Source organism: Delphinus delphis, chromosome 5, assembly GCF_949987515.2.
Source record: "Delphinus delphis chromosome 5, mDelDel1.2, whole genome shotgun sequence".
NCBI classification, from domain to species: domain Eukaryota; kingdom Metazoa; phylum Chordata; class Mammalia; order Artiodactyla; family Delphinidae; genus Delphinus; species Delphinus delphis.
The window spans coordinates 37,217,993-37,230,738 of record NC_082687.1 but is presented as its reverse complement, the minus strand read 5'-3'; the positions used below and the strand labels follow the sequence as shown (position 1 = coordinate 37,230,738).

The 12,746-nt window shown below is 36.4% G+C and overlaps 1 protein-coding gene across 6 annotated transcripts in view; it reads left to right on the top strand.

The window, feature by feature from the left end:
- Window positions 1-12,746, top strand: part of ARHGAP24 (Rho GTPase activating protein 24) — a 767,082-nt gene that overhangs the window by 741,766 nt on the left and 12,570 nt on the right. For all 6 annotated transcript variants that reach the window (XM_060012218.1, XM_060012216.1, XM_060012219.1 and 3 more), the window contains 3 exons: window positions 330-462; window positions 1,077-1,150; window positions 4,860-4,981. In XM_060012218.1, the coding sequence (XP_059868201.1) occupies window positions 330-462; window positions 1,077-1,150; window positions 4,860-4,981 (329 nt within the window). The remainder of the gene's footprint in view (window positions 1-329; window positions 463-1,076; window positions 1,151-4,859; window positions 4,982-12,746) is intronic.

Sequence of the window (12,746 nt, the reverse complement as noted above, 5' to 3'; positions counted from 1 at the left end):
TTTATTATAAATCTGGTATATATATTCTCGTTTTAGAAAAATAACACTTTTGCTTAACATCAAATACACACAAAAGAAAAATGCTTGCATTTTTGAATATTTTCAAACCACACTGAGGATTCCAAGTGTCTCTCTGGATCCCTCTCTTTTCCACCTGTGGTAGCGTCTAATAGGTGTTACCCAAGCATGTGCTTCTTGAAAGCTGGATCAACTAATTCAATTGTCAACTCATTTAGAAGTCTGACTCTTAGATGTATACTTGATGAAAAAACTAACCAAACGGTATGAAGTTCACTCCGTAGAAACTCTTTACACTTCTACCTCCACAGCAACACAGATGTACACACAGTGGCATCACTTCTTAAACTGTATCTCCGAGAACTTCCAGAACCGGTTATTCCTTATGCCAAGTATGAGGATTTTTTGTCTTGTGCCAAACTGCTCAGCAAGGAAGAGGAAGCTGTAAGTCCATGCATTTATTTCTTAAAAAGCTATTGTTTGGGTTTTTTGTCAGTGTTCTTAGTCTTTAATCTGTAAAGTTTCCTTTGTCCCATGCTTGGATTGTTTTCCACTATTCTAAGTATTGACATCACACATATTTAGATTTTACACACACAACGCAGGTCCCATTTTTAATCCTCTCTCTGATCAAAAAGAAAAGTACAGATGAATAAATGAAATCAGCACTGCTTGCCACTTTGCACCCAAATGCTAAAAATCGGAAGGACTCTCACTATATTAAAGCTACTCCTTCCCCCAAACAACCTTATTACAAATAAGGCAAACTTCCCTTTTCAGTCAATTGTGAACAAATGTTAAAAATGTTAAAAGGGCTTCACTTAAACATGTTTCTCCACAAATAGTGCTTACAGAGATATTTGAAATTCTTTTACATCTTTTGAAAATATTTCTGAAATGTTTTCTGTGATAGTGGCAAGTTTTCAAGACAGTATCCTTCACTGGTAATATGTGAAACTAACTAAAAAAAAAAAAAAAAAGGCTGTATGCCCATTTTCCATGTGCTTTAATTCCAAGGCCAACACTTAGATAACATTTATTCTCTTCTTTATATTCAGGGTGTTAAAGGATTAGCAAAGCAGGTGAAGAGCTTGCCAGTGGTCAATTACAACCTTCTCAAGTATATTTGCAGGTAAGAATTGTCCTAAAGACAAAACTAGGCCTTCCCTGGTGGCGCAGTGGTTGAGAATCCTCCTGCTAATGCAGGGGATGCGGGTTCGAGCCCTGGTCTGGGAGGATCCCACATGCCGCGGAGCAACTGGGCCCGTGAGCCACAACTACTGAGCCTGTGAGTCTGGAGCCTGTGCTCCGCAACAAGGCCGCCATAGTGAGAGGCCCGTGCACCGCGATGAAGAGTGGCCCCCGCTTGCCACAACTAGAGAAAGCCCTCGCACAGAAACGAGGACCCAGCACAGCCAAAAATAATTTAAAAAAAAAGACAAAACTAAATTTAAGAAGACTGTATTTAGCCTGACACTAATTTACTTTTGACAGTGAATAAAAATCACTTAACTGCTCTGACCTCCAGTGTTGGCCTCTATAAAACTGAGGTTTGACAAGGTGATTTTTTTTTAAATAAATTTATTTATTTATTATTTATTTTTGGCTGCGTTGGGTCTTCGTTGCTGCCCGTGGGCTTTCTCTAGCTGCGGCTAGTGGGAGCTACTCTTCATTGCGGTGCGTGGGCTTCTCATCAAGGTGGCTTCTCTTGTTGCGGAGCACGGGATCTAGGGTGCACGGACTTCAGTAGTTGTGGCACATGGGCTTAGTTGCTCCGCGGCATGTGGGATCTTCCCAGACCAGGGCTTGAACCCGTGTCCCCTGCATTGGCAGGGGGATTCTTAACCACTGAGCCACCAGGGAAACCCTTGACAAGGTGTTTTCAAAAGTTTCTCTGAGCACTAAAATTGTTTGATTTAGTAATTTGCTGTTTCTGAAGTCTCTCTGGCCTCTACATATTAAAGATATGTTGCTTTGAACTTCCATCCAGGTTGTTTATAATTGTACCATGTACCATTGTTTAACAGAAGGAGCATGTATCCTGGCATGAGAAAGATCTGCCCAGGAGTCCAGATTCTACCACTGACTACTTACGTGTCTTTATGCAATTTTCTTATCCTCTTTGAGACTAAAGATCCTAATAGGTAAAAAGGTAGTGAAAACACATATTTCACACAGCTGTTTTAAAAATTAAAGTATATTTTAAAATTTTATATACCTATACATTTATACATATAGTGAATGCTAATATTAATTTTTTCCATTTCTCTCAAGACTCATTAAAAAAACATCGTAACTCAATTCTGCTAGAATAATAATTGTGCTTCATAAAGCTCTCTCTCAATGACCATGTTTAATGTCAGGGATGCTATGTACCATGTCTGTGCCCCTATTTAAGAAATCAAGTATGTACTATTGAAACATATTAAATTTATTTTTTTTAATTTTATTGGAGTATAGTTGATTTACATGAAACATATTAAATTTAAATAAAGAGATTAATGATTGGCACTACAGGTCATTGTAAAGTATTTTAAACGATAGCTTCCCAGTCCATTTTTAAATAAAATTAAAATTTTTAATTCAGTACAGTGCATCATTTACATGTGTTTTTTGCGTCATGATTAGATAAATGTACAGCTGACTGGGAACTATGGAGTTTAAGACTCATGCCCGACACTGTGGAGTTCATTGTCAACTGTAATTGAGTAGGAATTCCAGAACCTCCTGCCATACTTTTTCTGGTGATGGTTAGCATTCAGGAAACAAACAAGACCTTAGGTTTCAGAATTTGAAAAAGCAAGAAATAGTTTCACAGATAAGATAGACTTATTAACATAGAAGGGTTCCATCCCAAGTTTTTGAACTAATTCAAGCTATTGTAGTGGCTAAGAAAAGGATGACAGTCTCTTAAGTAAAAGGGAAAAAGGCTTTTTGGAGAACAGTATTGCAAGTCTTTATCTCCACAATAGAAAACCTTAACTTCTCTTAACACATTTAAAGCAGACTTTTAATTTCAGCTATTTCAAATAAGAAATAGTAGTTTGACTTTTTACCCTTCAGTTTTGCTATAATTAGGCTGTATAACAGTAGTGAACATGTGGAAATAGGCACTTTTTAATTTTTATTTTTGGCCACGCTTGTGGGATCTTAACGGCAGTGAAAGCCTGGAGTCCTAACACTGGACCACCAGGGGATTCCCAAACAGCACCTTTTTAAAAACTCATGGTATAGTAATCAAGAGTTCAGAATCTAGCGTCAGATCACCTGGATTCAGATCTCAACTCTGCAAACTCTGTGTTCTTGGAGAAGATTCTTACCTCTCTGGTGCCTCATGTGTCTAACCTGTAAAATGGAGATAATGGTATTTACCTTACAGAGATGCTCTGAGAGTTTAATAAGTTAGCACGACTGACACATAATAAAATATATTATTTTAAATAACACATAAAATAGGTTAAAACTTTTTTCATCACTTCTTTGTCTCATTAGTACAATTAGTAAGTGTAAGGTCGGATCTTAACAAACGGCACCGCGAAACAGAGGAAAGCTTCAAGTGAGCTTTATTAGGGAGCGCTCCCGGGGCGAGGTTCACTGGTCGGAGAGAAAGGGGCCAGAGAAGTTGCACCCGGGCGAGGGTTGGGCAAGATTTTATAGGGGAAGAAGGGAAAGGGGTGTGGTGAATCTGGGAGGGCGCAGGGTATTCCTTATTTGGTGGTCTTTTCCGGTATCCTGGGGGACCGTTAGTCCCGCTCCTCGAAAGGCAGGAAGGCTGGGCCGGGTGCAAAGTCCCCAGGTCAGTTCCTGGAACTGGGTGGTCCGGAAAGTCTCCAGGTCAGTTTCTGGAACTGGGTGGTCCGGAGAGTTTCGGTCTGATGCAACCTGTGAATCTGATTGTGTTCCCCTGCCTCGGGCCAGTTGGCCTTACAGTAAGCCATGAATTAATAGAAGTTCTTGTAGAAACAAAGAGGGGATGGGAAATGAAGAAAAGCTGAAAAATTACAAAAACAATCTCTGCTATTAAAATCATTTGGAGATAGTGGGAAGCAGCCGCATAGCACAGGGAGATCAGCTCAGTGCTATGTGACCACCTAGAGGGGTTGGATAGGGAGGGTTGGAGGGAGGGAGATGCAACAGGGAAGAGATATGGGAACATATGTATATGTGTAACTGATTCACTTTGTTATAAAGCAGAAACTAACACACCATTGTAAAGCAATTATACTCCAATAAAGATGTTTTAAAAAAAAATCATTTGGGGAAAGGGCTATTTCATGCCTCTAATTCGTTAGCACCTAACAAGTTAAAACAATTTGTGCTTGCAATTTTCCATACCAGTAGAACTGAGGTTTTATTTTAAACCATGTTTGATCTCATTTTTTAATAGACTATAAATTCGAAGCTCACAAATTACTCCACAAAGAGAGTTGATTCCTCCTCTCTGAAATAAGAGATTGTACCAGACAATCTTATTTATAGTTCTTGAATTAAATATATATATAAATTTAATATTTTATTTAGGGATTGGAAAGAAATTCATATTCTTGAATCTCAAGTCCACATTAGCATTATCCAAACACTCTTGTTCCTGTGACTGACAGGGAAACCAAGCCAAGCCAGGCCAGAGCAGATATTTGATATGATCCCTTATGAGTTTGATCCTTAATAATTTGCAATATACATTCTGCACATTTGACAGAGAGATGTTTGAATTCCTAACGAATTTTGTGTCCATAATCATCTTTGAATGTACTCCACTTCATAAATTTCCTGATAACCCATTTTCTTCCACTAACAAGTTTGATCCCATTGTGTTTTGTTCATACTCTTGCACCCAACAGGTTCTTGGATGAAGTACAGTCCTATTCAGGAATTAACAAAATGAGTGTGCAGAACTTGGCTACTGTCTTTGGCCCTAATATCCTGCGCCCCAAAGTGGAAGATCCTTTGACCATTATGGAGGGTAAGTAAATTATTATCTTACACCCTCATCAATAGAACTGTCTCTTTGTTGTCTTGAATCTATTCTCCTATGAGGAAACTAGGGAAATAAGTGAATCCATGGTAACTCCATTCATGAACTCAAGTTCTTCAAATACAAAAACTCCTCTTTGGGAGTCAGACATTTTTTTTGGAGTTTACTAAACATAACTTACCAAACGATTCCTTAGGAGTTTTATAAGAATAAATGGAACTTCCATAAGTCATCTGCAAAATATCACACAAAAATGGGAAAAAATCTAATTCACTTTTTGAGTCCAATGCAATTTTCAGAAAATTCAAATAGTTACTATTTTAAGTTAATGTATTTTTATTAATTCTGGTTTTATTTGACGAATTTCAAGAGGCAGAAAATATGGGCCTTTGTAAGATAATGCTGCTTATTTACCTTGGGTTAAACATGAAGAAATTCTTGTTTTCTATATTACAAAATGCCTCAAATTCTTTTCCACAATGAACTGTTACTTCTGTTTATTTCCAGCAGGCCTCACTGCTTGAGTACTTTTCTTACCTGTGGCCATCAGTAGTACTGTTGATGTGCAGGTCTTGCTGAGCTGAAAGAGTAAGGTTAGAAGATGGAAAACTCATTAAGCAGCAGAAAAGAGAGAACTAGACATAGAGATTGTTCAGAGATCTGCAGAGGGTATTCCTCAAGTCTTTGCCTAAGAATTGATTTATGCTTGCACTAGAGGACTCTACACTGCTTTCTGGGAGAGAGTACCAGAAATCAGTACTCTGAGCCATTCCTGGGCCTTACACCAAGCTTGAAATAATTGTGTTTCCCACAACCAGAGTAGAAAACCCTGACATTGAGACGTTGTATCGAGACCTCAGAAAGGTATTACCTTGGAGATAATGTTAAAAGTTACAGTCTCTATATAAAGTTTTTAAAAGAAATTCCAATGATTCAATAGAGATTTGGGGAAGAAAAGGAGGAATAGTTGGAGCACAAAGGATTTTTAGGGCCATGAAACATTGTTCTATATGATACTGTAATGGTGGATACATGATATTATGCATTTGTCAAAACCCAGATCTCACAAAGAGTGATTTCTAATATAAACTGTGGACTTTAGTTAATAATAATAATAATGTGTCAATATCGGTTCATCAATGGAATCTAAAACTGTTAAAAACCTAAAACTGCTCTAAAGGTTTCACATTAGAAACTATGCAATTCAAAAGGACATGGATCGGGCTTCCCTGGTGGCGCAGTGGTTGAGAGTCCACCTGCCGATGCAGGGGACATGGGTTCGTGCCCCGGTCTGGGAAGATCCCACATGCCGCAGAGTGGCTGGGCCCGTGAGCCATGGCCGCTGAGCCTGCGCGTCCGGAGCCTGTGCTCTGCAACAGGAGAGGCCACAACAGTGAGAGGCCCGCGTACCGCAAAAAAAAAAAAAAAAAAAGGACATGGATCAAAATAAATCCTATAAATGTAAAAAACTCCAACTTATCTTCAAACCCCTAACTGTATAGCAAAAAAAGTCCAACAGAATTTAAAGATATTTTTTCCAAATTAAAGCAGTGTGCTAAAAAAGAAAACATATGTTCCCCTAAGACTTATAGTCAATGTTTATGTCAACTTTATCCATAATATCTCCAATCTGAAGACTGATCAATTGTCCTTCAATTACTGAATAGATGAACAAATTTTGATACATCCATGAAATGGAATTCTACTCAGCAATAAAAAGAATGAACTACTGATACATGGATAACAATATGGATAAATAACAAAAGCATTATGCTAAGTGAATAATGCCTAGACACAAAAGACTTCATACTGTATAATTGCATTTATATGAAATTCTAGAAAAGAAAAAACTGTAGTGACAGAAAGCAAATCAGTGGTTGCCATGGATAGTGGATTGGCTACAAAGGGGCACAAGGGAATTATCTATATAATGATTAGGTGGTGATTAAAGGACTGTCATTTGTCCAAATTTATCATATACCTCACAGATATCTTGTACATGTGCAAAATGAGACATGTACAAGGTAATGTATTGCAAAAAATACAACCTGAATCTACATTTCAATAGAATGTTGCCATACATATGTATTTTAAAGTGCCTAGGTACCTTCAAAGGAAAATTGAATTCTTATCCAGTTCTTATGAAAAAAGTGTCCCATAATATGGTATTTAAGTTCAACCTGTATAAAATTATATGAGCCTGGGGAATTGTTGGAACATGTAGTCCAGTGGGACTCTTCAGAATGGACAGGTGATTATAACCACTCTGACCTCATTTATTTCGGCTTCATGTTTCTTATTAGCATTCTAAGGAAGAGAATGACAGAGAGGGGAGAATAAAAAGGAAAAAAAGATAGTGCATATAATGACACATACATCATTATTACTACCAGGCTAGTCTGTCCTAAATGGCTATAAAAATTGAAAGGAAGTCACTTTGCAAGAAATGATTGCCATTTACTATTCTGGAAACTAGATGAAAGCAAAGCCTTCCAAGGTAATAGAAATATATTTCTAAATCTCTAGGGATCTGACACTCACTCTATAATCGTGGCAGGTATACACTGGCATAGTTCTTCACATATTTCATCATGGAGACCTTGAAGATATCTCTCTTCAATTAATTAAATGCCTCACACAGTTCACAACTGTGATAAAAAGCAGTGATGTTTCTAAATTGCTACATAATTGATATGACAATCCAGTTTTCTACAAGCCAGTCTTAAAAATATTAAATCCAGTTATCATCCATAAGTCGGTCTTAAAAATATTAAAAGTATTTGCAAAAATGTGAACAGTGTACCTCTTCTCCTTACTTTGATTGTTTTTAAAAAAATAAATACATTGTTTTTATTAATATGTAAAAAAAAAAAAAGCAGTGATGTTTCACATGTTAATATTCCAGTGATGGGGAAAGCTCAGAAGTTACTAAAAGAGAAAAGATAGATATAGAATACCATTAATTTCATTCAGTCTTTTTTCTTCCATAACTCCATCATAATTGATGATTCAGTAGATAGTTGTCTTTTATTTAGTTTCTTATTAGAACAACACCGAGTTTACTTATTATTACTACAGTTTTAAATCCAGCAGCTGTTCTAATTTCATTCTTTTACATGTAGCTGTCCAGTTATCCCAGCACCACTTATTGAAGAGGTTGTCTCTTTCTCCATTGTTTATTCTTGGCTCCTTTGTCATAAATTAGGTGACCATGTGTGTGTGTGAGTTTATCTCTAGGCTTTCTATCCCATACCATTGATCTATATTTCTGTTTTTATACAGATACCAAACTAGACCGTAGTATAGTTTGAAGTCAGGTAGCCTGATTCCTCCAGCTCCATTTTTCTTTTTCAAGATTGCTTTGGCTATTCGGGGCCTTTTATGTTTCCATACAAATTGTAAAATTTTTTGTTCTAATTCTGTGAAGAAGGCCAGTGGTAGTTTGATAGGGATTGGATTGAATCTCTAGATTGCTTTAGGTAGTATAATCATTTTCACAATGTTGATTCTTCCAATCCAAGATCATGGCATATCTCTCCATCTGTTTGTATCATCTTTAATTTCTTTCATCAGTGTCTTATAGTTTTCTGCATACAGGTCTTTTGTCTCCTTAGGTAGGTTTATTCCTAGCTATTTTATTCTTTTTGTTGCAGTCATAAATGGGAGTGTTTCCTTAATTTCTCTTTCAGATTTTTCATCATTAGTATATAGGAATGCCAGAGATTTCTGTGCATTAATTTTGTATCCTGCTACTTTACCAAATTCATTGATTAGCTCTAGCAGTTTTTTGGTAGCATCTTTAGGATTCTCTATGTATAGTATCATGTCATCTGCAAACAGTGACAGATTTACTTCTTCTTTTCCAATTTGGATTCCTTTTATTTCTTTTTCTTCTCTGATTGTTGTGGTTAAAACTTCCAAAACTATGTTGAATAATAGTGGTGAGAGTGGACAACCTTGTCTTGTTCCTGATCTTAGTGGAAATGGTTTCAGTTTTTTACCATTGACAACGATGTTGGCTGTGGGTTTGTCATATATGGCCTTTATTATGTTGAGGAAAATTTCCTCTATGCCTACTTTCTGGAGGCTTTTTATCATAAATGGGTGTTGAATTTTGTCGAAAGCTTTCTCTGTGTCGATTGAGATGATCGTATGGTTTTTCTCCTTCAATTTGTTAATATGGTATATCACATTGATTGATTTGTGTATATTGAAGAATCCTTGCATTCCTGGGATAAACCCCACTTGATAATGGTGTATGATCCTTTTAATGTGCTGTTGGATTCTGTTTGCTAGTATTTTGTTGAGGATTTTTGCATCTATGTTCATCAGTGATATTGGCCTGTAGTTTTCTTTCTTTGTGACATCTTTGTCTGGTTTTGGTATCAGGGTGATGGTGGCCTCATAGAATGAGTTTGGGAGTGTTCCTCCCTCTGCTATATTTTGTAAGAGTTTGAGAAGGATAGGTGTTAACTCTTCTCTAAATGTTTGATAGAATTTGCCTGTGAAGCCCTCTGGTCCTGGGCTTTTGTTTGTTGGAAGATTTTTAATCACAGTTTCAATTTCAGGGCTTGTGATTGGTCTGTTCAGATTTTCTATTTCTTCCTGGTTAAGTCTCAGCAGATTGTGCATTTCTAAGAATTTGTCAATTTCTTCCAAGTTATCCATTTTATTGGTATAGAGTTGCTTGTAGTAATCTCTCATGATCCTTTGTACTTCTGCAGTGTCAGTTGTTACTTCTCCACTTTCATTTCTAATTCTGTTGATTTGAGTCTTCTCCCATTTATTCTTGATGAGTCTGGCTAATGGTTAATCAATTTTGTTTATCTTCTCAAAGAACCAGCTTTTAGTTTTATTGATCTTTGCTATTGTCTCCTTCATTTCTTTTTCATTTATTTCTGATCTGATTTTTATGATTTCTTTCCTTCTGCTATCTTTGGGGGTTTTTTTGTTCTTCTTCCTCTAATTGCTTTAGGTGCAAGGTTAGGTTGTTTATTTGAGATGTTTCCTGTTTCTTAAGGTAGGATTGTATTGCTATAAACTTCCCTCTTATAACTGCCTTTGCTGCATCCCATAGGTTTTCAGTTGTCGTGTCTCCATTGTCATTTGTTTCTAGGTATTTTTTGATTTCCTCTTTGATTTCTTCAGTGATGTCTTGGTTATTAAGTAGTGTATTGTTTAGCCTCCATGTGTTTGTATTTTTTACAGACTTTTTCCTGTAATTGATATCTACTCTCATAGAATTGTGGTCGGAAAAGATACTTGATACGATTTCAATTTTCTTAAATTTACCAAGGTTTGATTTGTGAACCAAGATATGATCTGTCCTGGAGAATGTTCCATGAGCACTTGAGAAGAAAGTTTATTCTGTTGTTTTTGGATGGAATGTCCTATAAATATCCATTAAGTCCATCTTGTTTAATGTATCATTTAAAGCTTGTGTTTCCTTATTTATTTTCATTTTGGATGATCTGTCCATTGGTTAAAGTGGGGTGTTAATGTCCCCTACTATGATTGTGTTACTGTCGATTTCCTCTTTTATGGCTGTTAGTATTTGCCTTATGTATTGAGGTGCTCCTCTGTTGGGTGCATATATATTTACAATTGTTATATCTTCTTCTTGCATTGATCCCTTGATCATTATGTAGTGTCCTTCTTTGTCTCTTGTAATATCTTTGTTTTAAAGTCCATCTTGTCTCATATGAGAATTGCTACTCCAGCTTTCTTTTGATTTCCATTTGCATGGAATATCTCTTTCCATCCCCTCACTTTCAGTCTGTATGTGTCTATAGGTCTGAAGTGGTCTCTTGTAGACAGCATATACACAGGTCTTTTTTTGTATCCATTCAGCCAGTCTATGTCTTTTGGTTGGGGCATTTAATCCATTTACATTTAAGGTAATTATCAATATATATGTTCCTATTACCATTTTCTTAATTGTTTTGTGTTTGTTATTGTAGTTCTTTTCCTTCTCTTGTGTTTCCTGCCTAGAGAAGTTCCTTTAGCATTTGTTGTAAAGCTGGTTTGGTGGTGCTGAATTCCCTTTTATTTCTTTTTCTTCTCTGATTGCCATGGCCAGGACTTCCAAATCTATGTTGAATAAGAGGGGTGAGAGTGGACATCCTTGTCTTGTTGATGATCTTAGTGGAAATGCTTTCAGTTTTTCACCATTGAGTATTTGCTGTGGGTTTGTCATATACGGCTTTTATTATGTTGAGGTAGGTTCCCTCTATGCTCGTTTTCTGTAGAGTCTGTTTTTTAAACATCTTTATTGGAGTATAATTGCTTTACAATGTTGTGTTAGTTTCTGCTGTATAACAAAGTGAATCAGCTATATGTATACATATATCCCCATATCCTGTCCCTCTTGTGTCTTCCTCTCACCCTCCCTATCCCACCCCTCTTTGTGGTCGCAAAACATCAAATTGACCTCCCTGTGCCTTTGGGTGTTGAATTTTGTCAATATATTTTTCTTCATCTATTGAAATGATCATATGGTTTTTATTTCCTAATTTGTTAATATGGTATATCACATTGATTGCTTTGCATATATTGAAGAATCCTTGCATTCCTGGTGTAAATTCCACTTGATCATGGTGTATGATCCTTTTAATTTGTTGTTGGATTCTGTTTGCTAGTTTTTTGTTGAGGATTTTTGCATCTATGTTCATCAGTTATATTGGTCTGTAATTTTCTGTTTTTGTGATATCTAACATCATACATAAAAATAAGCTCCAAATGGATTACAGACCTAAATTTAAGACCAGACATTATAACAGTCTTAGAGGAAAACATAAGAAAAGCACTCTTTGAAATAAACCACAGCAAGATCGTTTTTGACCCACTTCCTAGAGTAATGAAAATAAAAATAAACAAATAGGACCTAATTAAACTTAAAAGTTTTAGCACAGCAAAGAAAACCATAAACAAGATGAAAATATAACCCTCAGAATGGGAGAAAATATTTGCAAATGAAGCGATGGACAAAGGATTAATCTCCAAAATATACAAACAGTTCATGGAGCTCAATATCAGAAAAACAAAGAACCCAATTAAAAAGGGGGCAGAAGACCTAAATAGACATTTCACCAAAGAAGACATGCAGATGGCCAAGAGGCACATGAAAAGATGCTCAACATCACTAATTATTAGTGATGATGCAAATAATTATTAGTGCAGCAAATAAAAACTACCATGAGGTATCACCTCACACCGGTCAGAATGGTCATCATCCAAAAATCTACAAACAATAAATGCTGGAGAGGGTGTGGAGAAAAGGGAACCCTTTTGCACTGTTGGTGGGAATGTAAATTGATAGAGCCACTATGGAGAACAGTATGGAAGTTCCTTAAAAAACTAAAAAGAGAGCTACCATGTGACCCATCAATCCCACTACTGGGCATATACTGTGAGAAAACCATAATTCAAAAGGTCACATGTACCCCAGTGTTCACTGCAGCACTATTTACAATAGCCAGGACATGGAAACAACCTAAATGTCCAACAGTAGATGAAAGGAAAAAGAAAATGTGGTACATATAAACAATGGAATATTACTCAGCCATAAAAAGGGACGAAATTGGGTCATTTGTAGAGATGTGGATGGACCTAGAGTCTGTCATACAGAGTGAAGTAAGCCAGAAAGAGAAAAACAAATATTGTATGTTAACGTATATATGTGGAATCTAGAAAAATGGTACAGATGAACCTATTTGTAGGGCAGGAATAGAGACGCAGACTTAGAGAATGGACA